The sequence below is a fragment of the Tiliqua scincoides genome, chromosome 2 (genome assembly GCF_035046505.1).
Source record: "Tiliqua scincoides isolate rTilSci1 chromosome 2, rTilSci1.hap2, whole genome shotgun sequence".
NCBI lineage: Eukaryota > Metazoa > Chordata > Lepidosauria > Squamata > Scincidae > Tiliqua > Tiliqua scincoides.
The window spans coordinates 14,157,215-14,174,421 of NC_089822.1; the positions used below are offsets into that span (position 1 = coordinate 14,157,215).

Sequence of the window (17,207 nt, forward strand, 5' to 3'; positions counted from 1 at the left end):
AGGGCTGCGCAGGGCTCCCCGCACCTCCTGGAGCCTGTTGCAGCCCTGTCTTCATAAAGTAAGTCACAAGCACCCCCCTCACCCCTCCATATGGGCGCAATCCTGGGGATCGCTTCCCTGCCTCTCCCATGTAAAGGGGAACCTCTACACGAACTGGTGGGACACAACCCACCAGTTTGAGAATCACTGAACTACAGAGAATTCAGAGGTGAAAGGAGTCTTTTCCATGGTGTTTGGTGGGAGAGAGACACTCTGCTCTTCCCAAGTTTCAAGAATATGCAGAAAATTGGGGAGTGGTAGTGATGGAAGGATCAATCCCTCAGTACACTGTAGGCTTTGAAGACATTCAGGAGCAGCAAGGGAGATTCTCACTGCTTCAATGGTCTCCAGACCATTGTGAAGGAGTGGCAGTAAAAGTTAGACTGTTGAAGGAAAAATGGCTAAAGGAAACTGCCAGTAAGCAAAAGAAAGAGGACCCTGAGAAAGTTCACAGCCTCTACCAATAGCCATTATTGCCTGATCCTTGCCCCTAAAAGTCCAGTCCTCCCCAAGCATTGCTCCCTGCCTCCACCCTACTGCCTCAGAGCCCGATCCTGTGGTCCGTGGTGCAGACCACAGTCACAAACGTGCTGTAAGGCACATTTGCAGGGCTTACCGCCGGGCTCCCACCAGAGCTAGCCCAGCTCTGGCTGGTGCTGAGCCAGCGTGCAGCAGGTGCCCAGGTTCCATGGCTCGGCGGTCTCCTGGACCACCAGGCTGCGGAACGGAAGATGGGGCGTGGCCGGGGGTGTGGGGGAGTCGTGGCTGGGGGAGGGGGAAAGACAGTTTCCGTAGAGCCAAGTTCCACAGGATCCAAGGCGCTCGGGTAGGGCTGCTTGCACTACATGAGCGCCTTTACTTTAGCGGCGACCAAAAGGTCACCACTAAAGTGAGTAACCCCATTGCAAGGCTGCTTCCCTTGCTCGGGGGAAGGGGACAAATGTCCCCTTCTTCCGAGGAGCCTCCTGCGGTAGCGCAGGATCCAGCAGGAGCCCTCCATGCTGGGTCCCGGAGCTCCAGGCAGCTCAGGATTGGGCTGTCAGTCCCCCATCATTAACTCAGTCGTCTTAACACCCCACCGCTTGCTCTCTAACCTCAGTCCCTGGAGGGAGAAGCAGCAATAAGAGCCCCAACATTTATATCAAGATAAACATGCCAACATTCTCCTTAAGAAACTGCAAGCAAGCAGCAATCAACACCTCCATGGGTTATAAGGTGCCCATGGGCAGTGTTGGAAACCAGTGCTGTAGGCTTTTGCTGGGATCAACTTTAAATTAAGCTAGAGCTGTTCTATGACCTTTACATAGCCTTAGTGAAAACTTTCCCTCAATGTCTGTCCAAGACTTGAGATATAATAAAGCACTATATATACTGCATTTTTTAAAAAATATGATTTTTTATTTAAAAAAAATGTTTTTTAATAAAAAAAGAACTACACTATTTTGACTCCAATACTTTAATGCACTGGTTCCCAAACTAAGCCATGACTCCCTAGAGAACCGCAGAAACCAGCCTGGGGAGCAGTGGAATCCTTGTGAAAAACCTGCTGCCCTATACAATGTATAAGACTATAGCCCTAATGGGGAGCCACGGCCAATGGCCCAGTAGGTCAAAGGAGCCACCAGTAGAAAAAGTTGGGGGACCACTGCTTTAAAGTAAAGATTACAATTACTTAAAATGGTAAAAGCAATTAACAGGCTGATGAGGCCTCTGCAACCCTTCCTCATAGTCTAAAAATCAAAGGTTTGTATCTAAGTTGAAAGCAGAGCTGTGCAACAATAGGGCAAGGAACTTTCCAGTCCCATTCCCCTGCTGCTTTCTGCTACAGCCCTTTGAGCCCCTTGAAAAGTAACTTATGAGCTTAGATGACTTCCAGAATAGAGTGCAGTGTGGAATGGGGGAAGGCAACTTGAAGAAGCCAGAGATCTTCCCCCGGATGAGGCTCAATGGGCTCTCTGGATTCAAGCTACAGTCAGAAAGAGGCATTTTTATTAAGCAACTGAAAAAGTGTTGTTTAAGTAGATCACATAGGTACAAAGGTATTCCAGAAATGTGCATACATAATATGGAGACCAAAAAAAAAAAAAACAGTCTCTGCGGTCCTTTAATACAGACTCTCACTCCCTCCTCAAGAGTAAACTTCTCTACTAATGTTGGTCTAATGGAAACTGCAGTTTCTGAAACAGAACTAAATACCACTCAGGTTGAAGGAAAAACTGCACTGGTTTTTGTTACTTCACAGTTTTGGCTTTAAAAGCATTACTTACCCAGCTTGGAAAGTCAGACCAAGTGGGAACTCGCTGACAGAGGTCACGAAGAATACGTATGATAATGACACAGGACTGCAGACCATTAGCTCTAGCCTTGAGAGCAATACAAAATCAAGTTAATCAATCCTGGTGCGAACAGAAAAGAGGCCTCTTAGTAAAGCTAAAACACCACTGTTCAATGGAAGCTCAGACACAGAAAAGAAACAAGCCTCTTGAAAACATTCCAGGAGCTGCCATTTACAGAAGCATTTTATGCCAAGGTTAGTAACTTAAAAAGTCAAGGTGCACAGGTTATACAAGACTAACATCCCTTGAATCCCTGCACACTTTGACCATTAGATCATTTATAACATCAAATACAAAAATCTTCCTATAATAGAAATACAAAGTAAAGAGCTAATAAGTATAGAGACTGAAAGGCCGTGGGAATCTGTCTGGTTTCTTTGTTGTGCCTTTGCTGGAGTGCAAAGTCACTGAACCAAAGAGTTTCTCACCTTTCATTCCCTATGCTTAAAGTAAAGGAAAAAAAGTCTTAAGTCTAAAACACAAAGCTTTAAACACACATTCTGTTATTTAAAGCAAAAGTTACTCTGCAGCCTTATGGAATACATTACAAATACAAAACATATGATCCCCCAAAGTGAGTTGAACTTTCAATATAGTCTCAATGGCCAGAAAAATACGCTGATGTCAAATTGCTAAGAACTACATAAAGCAGTTCTTCCACAGAAGTCTTCCAAGACAAATGAGATTTTTTTTCCTGGTCATTTCATTTTATATGTACATATATGTATATATATATATGTATATATATATATTTACTATGGGCAACTCCAATTTTTTTCCACATAGTTTAACATCCAACTGAACAACTGAACTACTCTCCCTCTCATAAGGCTACAAGAAGAAAGTAAAATGATGTTCCGAACCTGGAACCACTTAGCGTGGCGTAGAGCAGCCAGAGCGTCAAGGCATTTTTGCCTGTCCAAGACGTCCGGTGGATCTTTCACCATACCCGAGGTTACATCTAAAATGGATTGAATTGGCAAAATGCAGTGAGGAATGGGTGTTTGACCAGGTGAGCAAGACACTTCCTTAAAATAGCTTCCATGTCACACATGCCATTTATATTAGCATCCCTATCTTCAATATATCAGTGTTTACTAATATCCCTTAATATGTATATGAGTCCAATATAAAAGACAATCAAGAGCACAAGAAAAGGTTAGCTCTCAATCCAATTTTTACGCCCATTAGATTATACAGTATACTATTATTTCTACAAAACATCCACTGGAAAGATGAATTTCCCCTAAAATTAAAATGTTGAAGGAAGAATGGTTGGACACAGTGCACCAGCACAGAAAGCACAAGACAGAAGGAACACAAAAATCCACTTGAATGAAGCAAAAGTTACAACAAACTGAACAAAATCGACCATGAAATTCTCTTGCACAAGCCCCACTAAAATGAATGACTCTGTTTGTACTCAGTCTCCATTCATTTTAATGAACCTCATGCACAACAATTTCCTGATGGATTGTGCCCTGTGTTTGTTGGGACAACTTAAAATGACCACATGCTACCTTAAACATAGTAAGAGTTAATGCGTCAAAATTCTTTCCAGGTACTCAAGGCCCGTGATAGATTAGGACACCTCACATTAAGATGAGGTAAAGTATTCATTTACAAAAACAATCCAAATTACTTGGTTTTATGGAGTCTGAAGTAACGTGAATTACTATGTAAAATTCCAAGTCAAAAGCATCTGTACATTTTGGTAATTCAGTAACTGTTTAGGTTCCTATTGTATCAAGGTGCATGCCATGTATATCCATTCCAATTTCATCCAGAAAGACACCAAGAGAAAACCAGAAAGAGAGATCTTAAGAGAAGAAGTAAAGAAAAGGCCAAAACCATGAAAAAAGAGAAGCAGCACCAGCGTTCTAGAAGGGAAGACACTGCATTTAGTAAATTTAGATCTTCAAATATATTTTTTTTAAAGGATTTTGTCAATTTGTTATAACGATTGTGTCTGAGTTGGGTATAACTTTTACAGCTGATTGCGCCAACCAGCTCCAACAGCCAATAATTCTATATCTGTTGATAATCAGTAAAGGATATTTCTAAAACACATTCAATGTTCTGTCAAAGTAAATTTGCTGTTACTACAGGTGTTTAATGTATCATGAAGAATTAATGAAACTAAATTTTGTCTGGATTATTCAGCACAGGAAACTAAACATTAAAACAGTCTCATAATGTAAGCGAACGTACCAGTAACAGCAAATCAAAGACTCATGAAACACACCGACTAGAAAAAGCACATAAGCCAAGAAATTTAACAGATCAGGCTTAGGAGGTCCACCGCCAGTGTATACATGAAGAGAAATAAGTCAAGAATGTACATTAAGCCTGAATTTATGTAAATGAAACTAGATCCCTGCACAGAATAGTTCAATTCCATCTAGAGCACTATGTTTGAATTGTTCTATTTTCATTGGAAATTCATTTATTTCTTATATGAATATTTTACTGATGGTAGTTATGCAATTTTTTAGCAACTCAACTTTTATGGGCTGTACCATACAGCAAAATGAAGAATCACACCAGTGAGAAATTTAAGAGCAAATGAAAGAAGACATCAGGATTAAAGATATATCAAGTCAAAGAAATGTGAAATTTAAGGGGAAAAAAGTCAACTGAGGCCAAAGTCAACACTTAATTTGAGAACTGATACATTTTAAATAAACTCATAGCAATAAACATTGAAAAAATAGAGTTTATTCTATATATATGTTTAATATATGTTTGTGAGAGTAAATTCTTGTGTTCCATGCCATTTATAATCTTATTAAAAATATGTTCTTATAAATGCATTTAATGACTCCAGTTTCTCATTAGCACTGAAGTCTTGAATAATATTGAAAATCATTCTAATGCTTGCATTTCAAATAACTTTTTTTATGGAAGCAGTGAACAAGAGTGACCCGTGTATAATTAATAAACAAGATTATGGGTATGGTCCAACTCCACAAAAATTATGGAGTTTCACCAGTGACCTCGTTAGGAGATAGACTGTACCTTTTATGTATCAACTTTGAAACCTCAAGCCATCAGAAGATGCCAAAGCAGCTACCGAAATTGAGAATACATCAAGGCTAGATATCCATTATAAAAACTCTCCTATATGTGGATTTTTGCATCTATTTTAGACTCCAAATGGATTAACCCCTTAAAGACTAGTCCTTAAAAAGAAAAATCAGATGCCAATGACCCTATTGGCTTTGAACAATCATTTTTTGTGCTTTGTTTGGGCTTTTTAAAATGCAGATTATTTGTCTTGAGTTCTATAAATAAGGGGTTAATCTTCAATAAGATGTGCTGTGTCCACACTATTTCATTATTAAAAGTTAAACAAATATACCATGCTCTTTAAATTCCAGATGTGAATTAAGTATTACCCAGTCAACTATTTCAAAGCTAGTGTGAACACTGCTCTTCTACAGAGAGAAAGAAGAGAGAAAGAGAGAAAGAAGAGAGAGAGAGAGACAAAGACAAGAAGGAAAAAGGACAAAACACAAAAGTAACAGTAAATGCTAGGACTATGCAACCAAACCCCCTCTTGCTTAAATATGGCAGGTGTGACACTGAGCTTTAGAAAACCTTGGTCAAAAATCCTTCCGATGTCTTGGCAGCAAACCCTTACAGGATTCAATTGTCTCTGCTAGAAGGCTTTGGACTGGGGCTAATAAGCTAAGGATAAAAAACATAACACAGAGATACACTTGGCTGAAGAAACACATTCAACAGCACAGGTTAGAGCATTTTTACTACTACTGTATCTGGGGTCAATTCAGTAAAATTTACTGTTAAATGCACAAAACTGTAAAGTGAAAATCCTACACAATTAACAGTTTTGTATTTACCTTCTCCTCCTTTCCCCTGTTCCCTCCCCTTCAGTTTGTAACTGGATTAGATGGGATTAAGATGTCATTCAACTTATCGGCATATAAAAATACATTTACTTAAAAAATTGAGTTCTTCCAGCAAAGCCTTCCTTGCCACCTGAATTCAATTCCCAAAAGCCAGCTAGATTCCATCAACCCTGTTAAGACACCGAGCATTAGAAGCTGCAGTAAGAGCATGCCACTTCTTTTGTGCAGCGTGAGCAACCATCTTTTATAAATAAAGCCTTCTTGACTGCAAATCTGCAGGTCAGTATTCTCATACATTTCAGAAGTAAAACTTTTGGGTATATTCATTTTAAGCTGCTCAGTGTCTTGAAGAAATTATTCAAGTAAGAAGCTTTGCTCCCCCTCAAGGTAATACTTAGCAAGTGAATCAAACCTAGCATGGCAACTCTAATTCAGGTCTGGGTCAGACAAATAGAGCTTTGTTTTCTTTTGAAGACAGAAAACTGATTTTTGCACAGTTCAAACACCTCCATATTGATGAAATTGAAATTTTGTCAGAGTGAAAAAAGCTCATGTTTAAAATTATCAAGTGTGTGATTTTCTATCAGTACCACTATCTTTCGGGGGGGGGGGGGCAAATGCACATTACAAAATTCAATTTTTAGCGTACTGTCTTTTGGTAAAGCTGAGGAAACAGACTGAACTAATGGTAATTAAGCAAAAGAATTTGTTTGAAGATTTAACATCAACAGTTAAGTAAACTCAAGAATTTTGTACACACAAAGTATTTAATACAAGGAAGAAAATCACATGTACATTAACTTTCAAGCTTTGTTTTCTTTAAATAAAAGATGTTTGACAAAGCTTGCTTCTAAAATTATATTTCTAAGCAACTCAAATACTGGGAAGATAATGCTGAGAATTCACTGATTCCATGGTATATGTTTATGTTCTCACATAGAGAGTTACTTATTCAATCAGGAGCATTAATGTAACTTTATATTTCCTGTGTATACATTCCTGGCCAGCAATACCACCATGACCATCTAAATAACTTATTGTAAATGAGAGAAAAGAAAACAAAGTTCATTTTATCTGACCCACAAACTAGAGCCAACATATTGCAGACATTAAAGTATCATGCTTGCTGGCTTGAAGACATTTGTAGCTTTCAAGAGTTACAGAAGAGACCCTAAAGCAACACTGCTGGCACCAAGTAGGACTGCACAGGTCATAAATACATATTGGCTTGAAAAACTCCAACATCCACGTTAACTGAACTCAGCTACCTCTCCTTACTATCAAACACTGCATGTGTACTGTTCAATTACAACACTCTGATCTCAACATCAGGAGTTCTGTGTTGTACTCCAGACCAGAAAACAACCTCAAAGAACTGGAAAAAAAACACATCTTAAGAAAAGCCAGAATAACTCTGAACTTGAAAATCAAACAACACAATTATAGACAGCCATGTAAGTGCAGCAAGACTTATCCAGTTTCGAACATATAATATGATTTCCTGATGCAGGTTCTCTGTTAAGGGGAAAGTCTTCCCGATGACCACTTTATAAGTACTTGCCATAAAACATTTACTTTTCCAAAGAACTAAAGTTTTGTACATTAAACAAATTATCACCTTCTCCAGAAATCTGAGGTTGTTGGTTGCAAAAAAACAAGTCTAAAATGTGTTATGTAAGAACAAGATTTTTTAGAGAAATATACTCTAGCAAGATTAGTTGATTGGAAAGCCATTGAATATATATTTTATGCCAGCATGTTGCCTTCCAGGACTGAATGCCATCTAGAACAGAAACAATGCTTAAGGCAATTAAAACAGAATATCTTTTAACAGCTTTCGAACCTCCATCCCTCATGTTCTCTTCCCGAATCACTGGTGATGTCAGGGTGATGGTCACTTGCATTTTCGGTTCCACACAAGAATTCAAAATTATTGCTGCTTCTTGTACAGCACACTTTATTTCGTACTTCTCAGGGCTTATTACCTAAACAAGGAAAAATGTGATCTTCTAAACTTTTCCACACAAAAGAGAAGGTAGAAGGATGATAAAAAAGACATTAAGGTTGAATGTTTAGCTGTAACATTAGTTGCTGCTGTTTACTGGTCACCCTTAGAGTGGCACACACCTACTTCAACTGAACCAGGAATTAATGCATATTCTGTTTGGAATTGGGACAAAGATGGGATACACCTGCGGTGTTTTGGCTGCACCGTGTAAATAGCTTCTATCCATATTCCCCTCACTGCACATATGCAGACACATGCACACACAGAGGGTTGGTGTAGTGAGTGCAGTGACCAACAGGCTGAGCTGCCAACCAGGATTTCCTCAGTTCAAGTCTTTTTGCCGCAAAATCACAAAAGTAGCTTTAGGAAAGACCCTCCATTTCAGCCTCAGCTCCCCAGTTGAAATACAGTAATAATAGATACCTTGCAGTATTGTTGTATGGATTACACTAATATAATACATATGAAGCATTTTGCACAAAAAAAACTATATAGATTAATTAATTAATTATTATTAAGTGTACCAAATTTCATGGCCACCTAACACAGGGGTGTCAAACTCATTTCATACAGAGGGCCGAATAGTATTCATGATGCCTGCTGAGGGCCGGAGGTGATGTCATTACACAGGAAGTGATGTCATTAAACAGGTCAAAACCAGAAATAAACACTCTGTTCTTGTGTAGGAACTCGTTGGCTGCAAATGACAGGAGAGAAAATACAGAAATCTTGATCATATTTCAAGATATGGGAGAGCCCAATTATCATGCTGGCCACCCTTTCAGCAGTGTCACCTCAGCATTGCTCAGAAGCTGGGAGTCCAAGGGTCAGATAAAAAGGTTCTGGGGGCCGCATCCAGCCTCTGGGCCTTAAGTTTGACACCCCTGACCTAAAATTTTGCTAGTTTTCCAGTGCCTTAACTGTTATTTTTTTCTCTTGTTTAATCCTCAAGTGTAATTTGAAACCTTTTCTGCTATTAACGCCATGAGTTACCCTTCTGCAATTTGACACAGCGTTTGTTCCAAAACAGGATTTTCTACAGAGAGTACATCTGTGTAATTTTTTGTTTTTAAGAGAATGTCTCCACTCTTGAGTTCAGTAAAGCTGGGATCAGACTGCCTATTACACTGACTTTCTCTAAGAAAGACATGAGTATCAGTCAATTTGGAAGTATGACTAGAAGCTCATTCTTTAAAAGTCAGTTCACAAGAGCAAAGTGTTGCATTTTAAGAAGTATTTTCGCTCTTTGATTTGGTTATTTTTATGGTTCTATAGCGGATGTTTCTGCTTCCTGCACAACCATCTTTTTATGCACAGCTATTCAACACCTTTTTCCACTTCAAGCACTACCTTTTGTAAGTACCACCAGTGATGGCAGTTACACACAATAGCGAACAGTCTTAAAGAAGCTTAAATCATGCTGTTATGAATGGCCAGGCAGCTGCATAATCACATCTTGTTCTCTGGTGCACCACAGCTCCAGCCATGTCCACTTCTACTAGAATTAGACCCTGCAGTGCCATGAGGTTACCGTTGCACCAGGTCAAGTACCACTGATGTGCAGTTTTGTTATTTTTGTTCACTGTTTTCTTAAAACAGGCTATATTCATAATTCAGGTGCAACTGAGTCTATAAATTATCCTATAGCCCATCAGTGAAGAGTTCATCTCTTCACACCAACATTAGTTTCAAAATTTCACACTGAACACAGGTGACAAACGAATCTAGGAGAGAACTTTCTTCATGGAAAAGCACATTAATATTATGTATTTAGAAAGCAATCCAAAATCAATCCACTTTAAGGTAAATTAGGGCAGACAGGCAATTAGACTGGCAAAATTAAGCTCTAATCCTCACAGAAGTACAGGCCAACTTCCAAGACCATACATACGGCAAGTTGCTTGGGTAGACTTTCAGCTATGCGACTCAGCAACGTCTTAGTAGGTTTCTCAGCACACAACAAGACAAGGTTGACATTTCTGTCTCCTCGGAGAAGCAAACCCTTAGCCAACACTCCCACTCGTAAAACTCCTTTCAAAGCTCTGCATCAAAATGAAGCTGCAGTTAAAAACAGGTATCTCAAACCTTAATCATCATTCTAAGAAAAAAGCATAATGCAAGGAAAGCCCTTCATATGGATAACAAAGGCAATCACTGGGGTATACCAAAGTGCAGATTTTGGTACTATACTAATTAAAGCAGAAAGTATAGCTGGGGGGGGGTAGCCAGTCAACATTAAGAGGAATAATAGCAACTAGTTTGGTGAAGGAATCAAATTCTTCTGCCACTGGTCATAGCTGTTGTTCTCTGGTATCAGAAAGACAACAGTGTAGAAAAAAAAGCAGCTCCAAGTACTTCCAGCCTGCGAGAATCCATTGCACTGCTGAAAAGCATTTTTCCCCTCCACTTTATTGGTGAATAATAAACTAATAATGCAATAGCTGAACAAATGTACAAAAAAAAGAAAAAAGGATATTTTTTTTTCTTCCCTCTTTTTCTCATACATTTGAACAAAAGGAAAGTGGCTTCTAAACGATCCTGGTTCCTGGATGTTTCTAGAGAACACATGCAAAGCAGTGAGAGATCCTTCCAAACTTTTCTCCAAATGACACCGCTAGTGAATGTCTCTAACACAAGCACACCCAACTGCATACCTGTTACTGATCACAGAATCTAGGGTGGATATTTGAAATTGAATTTGAAGTTTCAAATCCATAATACATAGAACCTGAACTACAGAGCAGACTAAGCAAACAAAAAAATTCAGAAGCATGGCATGAAGATGGGCAAATCATGGCTCTATTGTGATTTAATCACTCTCCAAATCACAACTGTTGGTATCTCTCAAATACTAAACACATCTGATAAAAAGCAACAAAAACATACCGGTCTTTACCACCTTCTTTTTTATCATCTCCCTCTTTGCTCTTGGTTTTTTCATTGTCAGTCATATTATCAGACACAAGTTTCAGGGCACGCTCTGTAATAGAAACGATTTTTTGAACTGCCTGGAGCTCCTCTTCGGTTGGATAGATAGCTGCATGTTTGGTCATTACATAACGGTCATCTGATGAATCCGGTCGACGTAGAGGCTGCAGAAAGAAAAACAGTTACAAGTAAGCATCTCTTATTTCATGGGGTTTGAGTCTGTCTACCCTGAAGAAATGTTCTGTGTGCCTTGAAAAAACAGAATGCGAACCTTTAGATTTCTTGCAAATAAGAATTTGAATTCTATATGTGGACACTTAATATATCTGAAAAGGTTGACACAATTTAAATAAATAACCAGGAAGAAGAAAGCAGAATATAAAATTTGTGGGAACATATCCAAACCTGAAATACATTCTCTCCATGTGTCTACAATCATAAGCATGCATGTTCAGGCCCGAACACAAGAAAGTTCCAGAACTTTGACAGAAAAATTAGCCAAGTAAAACTTTTTCCCCAGCCTTAAAGGAGTAGGATATTTCTCTTTCCTTGAGAAAAAGGAGAAAGCCAGGCTTCACTTCAGCTCAAGGGGACCAAGAGGTCAACCCACTTGTACTAGGACCATGTAGAAAGAAATAGGGTTGAGTCAAGGGTTTGGAGAAATAGCCAAGTGCTAGAAGCAGTTCCTTTCCTTTGCATACCAGAGTGCATACCTTTAGATTAAAACTATTATGTATTTAATAGTTTTTATATGTATTTAATACTTCTGTAAGCTGTCTTGGGTGCTCTTTGGGGAGAAAGGCAGGATATAAATCAAATATATAAATAGGTATATGTTAAGTGTTCTAACAGGAATAAGACATTCAGACTAACACCAGCAAAAGATGACTGAGAGGACAGTGATGAAAAGGCACCAAGATGCTACAACACTGATGCTTCAAGCAAAGCCATCTTGATAGTCCCTTTGTTGGCAAATTGCTTTCAAGGACATTTGGGAAATGGGGGAAAAAAGGAAGTTTCAAGATTCCTAGTCCAAGACAGCAGCACTTTGGGCTTCTACATATAGAATGGAAGTAACATCCTTGACATCAGAAATCTGACCCTGAAGGTTTAGCAATTGGAGAGGTGCTTGCTCTCCCTAGTTCCAATGGGTTGTCACTGGCAGTCCAGGAGACAGCATTTATCCCATGTTTATTTTAGAGTCTAATATGGGTTCTTGTGCCTTTCAAAGCTGAAGACATCTCTGAATCCAAGCCTTCCTTGCACATTTTCATGTTGTGTGGGTGTTCTAGGCAGAAAAGCATAAGGAGCAACTGTCTGTAGTAGGGACCTTCATTCCATATTCTCTCTCTCTCTCTCTCTTCCTTGCCCCCCTTTAACAGTTCATTCCCCAGTGCCACACACTGAACTAATTCTTCAAAGCAGGTGAGGTTGGTTTCCACAACTGGAAAAAAGACCATGGCCCATTGGTAGACCACATGCTTTGCATGTAGAAGATCCTAGGTTCAGTATCCGGTATCTCAAAGTAAGCCTGGAAAAAGCTGTCTGAAACCTGGGAAAGCTGTTGCCAGTCTGTATCAACAATATTGAGCTAAAAAATGAACCAATGGTCTTGACTTGCTGTAAGGCAGCTTCCTATGTATGTAATTGGCAGACAGAGCAGGTCTAGAAGCAATGGGGAAAATGCCTCAGAGTGAAAAACCTCCTGCTGTCTAAAGAATCAAAAGAAAAGGTGCTCCTTCAGCTGTTTAGCACATGTGTAACAAGCTCTTGTCTGCAGCCAGAAGGTGGGGACGTGAACACCTTGGCTTCAGTTAGATCTCTAGAACCTTCCTGCATCTGTGTCCAAGTGTACTCACTCCCAAATCTGGGACTGCAAAATAAAGTGAAAGAGGAAAGTTTTATCCAAGAACAGGTTTAGCTTTGCCTTCCAGTAAGTAGGCTGTTAAAATCAAGTTATCACACACTCCTCATTGTATCACAACTTAAACAGCCTTATATTTGATTCCTTTCTTCCAGTTCTTTGTTGCACTGCTATTAATGTTGTTCACATGAATCTCCTCAATATTTTCAAATGAAATATTGTTTAACCAGCAATAGTTTTTGCAAAGCAATGGATATTACACTTCCATTTTAATGCATAACACATGGTTATTGGTTCACACCTCAACTGTTCCAGCAAATATCTGAATACATTTTATACAATACCTCACACTGGTAGACACTTATGCTCACATACTCTAGCCAAAGCAATCCATGAGTTACAAAGACCCTCAAATAAAAAATAATCCTGAGCACTGAAGAAGACTAGCAGTGTAATCCTATGTATGCCTACTCCACAGTAAGTCCCATATATTTCAACAGGTCTTACTTCTGAGCAGACATTAGTAGTATTGCATTGTTAAGCTTTCTCCTTGCTCAGTCCACATACTGTATTTGAAGAACCTGCTTCCTAGTAGATGGAGAGGAGAACACCTGAGCGTATGGGCCACTACAAAGCAATATGCAGGGAAAACAGACTGATATCTATTTATGCTTGGCATAAATTAAGCTCTTTCAAATTACTCACAGCTGGTCCCTGGGGCTGTGGTGGCATCCCTGGCCTAACACCAAGTAATCCAAGAGGACCAGGAGGTCCATGAGGGTATCCTCCATCAGGTATTCTGCGGCGATCATCCCAATGGTGCTGTTCTTCTTCCATCCTCCTCCAATACATGTCCTCCTCATAACGTCTGAAGTATAATAAAGTCATATTCTCAATCTTTAAAATACATTCACTATTTCACATTTGCCTAAAAACAGTTCAAGGGAATTACAAAATGTAAAAAGGAAAAGTAACACAGCAGCTTCAATCATTCAAATAAACAGGAATTGTTAGCATGCACTTTGACGGTACAATAAGCACAAATGGAAATTTAGTTTACATGGCATGGAAGCCATTTCAGGCAAACATTTTTAGCATTTCTCTGTACTCATAATCCACACACCTCATTTCCATTCTCCATCGCTCCTCCTCCTCACGTCTTCTCCAATACTCTTCTTTCTGCATCTGCTTTCTCATTTTTTCTTCTTGTATTTTTCTTGCTCGGATGCTAGGTTTCACTTCAACTTGCAAGTCTGGATTTACTTTTTTCTGTTTCAGAATGAAATAATTTTGATTTTATTTTCCATTTAATCTACTCTTTCTTTAAGATTCATTCTCTATTGGTTGAATACAACATTTACATTGTCAAAAACAGAACTCTGCAATAACCTGAATATTAAACATCATGAGGAGCAAACATTCAGGCTGTTGAGAAACATGAAGATATAGAACCATTCTTCCTTATACCATATCTTACTATACATGTACATACATGTGTATCTACAAGCTGATCAGGCAGCCATAACTATAGCTGAAGGTGGTAGGGGAAAAACTGGAGATAGAGAAGTATTACAACTCAAAGATATAGTATTACTGGGTTCTATCCAAGGAGCACGCTGAAACAAAGTGGCATTTTGTCCTGTTTTGCATGTGGCTGTACAAGTGCATACTAAAGAAACTGAACAATAAGGTGCCACAATTTTATGCTGCCATCTTGTTTAACGTGTTGCACAAGTCATTTCTGCATCTGCATTTCCCTTTGATTAATGAAAGCATAAGTTAGGATACAGTTTTTAGCCCCCTGTTAATAATTTGTATCTCATTTTAATGTGCGCAACTGAAAGAAAACAAAAGGGGAGAATACAGAACATAATCTTTTTCAGGTATTCTATGATACAAAAGTGAAACTAGAAGTACAAACAGTTCTGAGGTTACATCAATAATGTTTAACAAAGATTCCTTTTGTTATGCCCAACAGCCAGTTCTGAACAAGATGGAGGAAAATGCTTAGACTGCTTGGGAAGGTGGGAAAACAGACCCTCGCCAATTGGACTTGCTTGGGGGGAGGTGGTACCCTCCATCATTCACCCTAACTTCCAGTTCATTCATCATACAAAACAGGGCAAGTAAAGTTGCCACTGAGCGGCATCAATGTCAACGGGAAGGAACAGGAAGCTGCTATTACATGCATATACTGAAATGCATATACATTTCAGTGATGACTGAAAACTCCATGCATATTGTCTGTTTTTTTTAATTCCCATAACCTTGAGCTACATTTTGAGCTCATTCCAATGTATACACAAGATCCAGCAATTTTGTACATGTATTAAATAAATTCATCTCAGCATTTCAGAATTTATTAAATGTATGCATTTACAATATAGAAATGATCTTTGCAGATGGAGTACATGCAAAGATGTACAATCTACTTAGTTAAAAGCTCTACCACAATGAGATGGATTAGAAAACAGTTATGTTTAGACTACTTAAGTTCTTTTCTTGTAGATCAACTCACCTTATATTGCAATCTGTGCCGTCTTCCTTTTAGATGCATTTCCTTGGCATTTGGATCATTAAAGCTGCATTCACAAAGTTTGCAATGGAAACGAATCACCTTGCCTTCATCATTCCGTACCTTAAGAAAAAGGGAATGTAATACCAGAATTTTCACTTAAGGCAATTATGCCTTTTGATAATCTGAATTCAATGTCCTAATTACACTGGAACACATACAGTATTTTTAGCATATTATATATGCAGTACAGACGAGCTGTAACAACCAACACTAGCAATCTTCATCAATGTAACACACCGACTTTCTAAGATTGAACACAGCTGCAAGCTGGGAAGAGATTTATCATTAAATCTGTATCACTCCTGTTTCAGTTAATGGCTAAGAACCCAATTTCCCACTACCCAGGTTAGAATGGGAGAAATCTTTGGCTTTCCCTTCCCTTCCTCGCAGCCAACAAAAAAAGAACCCATGCCCACATAAATAGTTCTTCTGGATGACAATCCAGATCTATTCCTCTGCTCCAGTTATGATGGTACAAGCACCTGCTTAAAGCTAAAACAATTAAAGAAACACCCTATGTGAGGTAACCTTGTTTATTCAAACCCCCCTTACTAAATCAATATTATTGGACGATATTCACAGGGTCCTAGCTAGATAGCTATCCCAGCCATTAGGATACCATCCTCCATTCCAGTATTCTCTTTGGCTGCTCCCCTAGTATCAGATCTGCATGTACAGTGATAATTACTTTTGCTCCCACCAGGGCCAGCCTTAGAAGCTGCAGGACCCAATTGGAAACAGTTTTTACAGGAGCCCAGGTTCACAGCCAAGGAATTCTGTATAATTCCTATATTCCTTGTAGAGATATGAATAAAATTTATTAGTCTTTGTATCTCCATAGTAGAATGGTAAGCAAACAAAATGTGCACTTAAAAGGTGCATGAGAGTTAATGGACCAAATGGATCTAAGCACATTTTAATATAAAATTGTATATGTGTAAGCCTACAACTAACACACAAAACAGGTATATTACTTTTGAAAAATCAATGGTTACAAAACCTCTTGTTTTAGTGACTGAGAATGGGGGGCCCTGAGGAGCAGGCCCAGGGACCACTTGATCCAGCTGGCTTAAAGTTGGCTCTGGCTCCGACAGAAGGGTTGAAGACAACTTCCAGTACTAGCACAAGAACATTAGATATCTCTCTGTGCCAGCACTGGGAGATCTGACCCAATCTTATGACCTGTTGGTATTATGCAGCAGAGAATGTAAAATTAAGTTTTGCCATATCTGGACCTTATGCATACACAAACACATCACAAAGCTCTGTAATCACCACATTGGCAACACTTGTTCTCTCCTCATTCATTCAAGCTAGCAGAATTCAACTGGTAACAGCCAGCTCCTCTGAGGCAGAAGAACGACTAGATCCAGAGAGGAAGTGATCAGTGTGTCCTAGCCCAGCCTTACTTTCAAGAACCTGCCCCCTAGTGGGTGGGATCAAAGAATACCACAGGGTTTCCAAAATCATAGCTTAAAGAACTGCTTTTCTTATAGTTGTAGCAGCAATTAGAAATCCAAGCGACCTCTTTCCCTTCACCCATAAGAATGAATGGAATTAAACGCTTTTGCATTCTATTCTT

The 17,207-nt window shown here is 39.1% G+C and overlaps 1 protein-coding gene across 1 annotated transcript in view; it reads right to left on the bottom strand.

Moving 5' to 3' along the window:
- ZFR (zinc finger RNA binding protein) overlaps window positions 1-17,207 on the bottom strand; it is a 43,537-nt gene that overhangs the window by 5,043 nt on the left and 21,287 nt on the right. The window contains exons 10-17 of the mRNA XM_066614547.1: window positions 15,566-15,685; window positions 14,171-14,316; window positions 13,753-13,915; window positions 11,142-11,347; window positions 10,147-10,297; window positions 8,091-8,232; window positions 3,239-3,336; window positions 2,307-2,402 (exon numbers count right to left, since the gene is read on the bottom strand). Of these exons, the coding sequence (XP_066470644.1) occupies window positions 2,307-2,402; window positions 3,239-3,336; window positions 8,091-8,232; window positions 10,147-10,297; window positions 11,142-11,347; window positions 13,753-13,915; window positions 14,171-14,316; window positions 15,566-15,685 (1,122 nt within the window). The remainder of the gene's footprint in view (window positions 1-2,306; window positions 2,403-3,238; window positions 3,337-8,090; window positions 8,233-10,146; window positions 10,298-11,141; window positions 11,348-13,752; window positions 13,916-14,170; window positions 14,317-15,565; window positions 15,686-17,207) is intronic.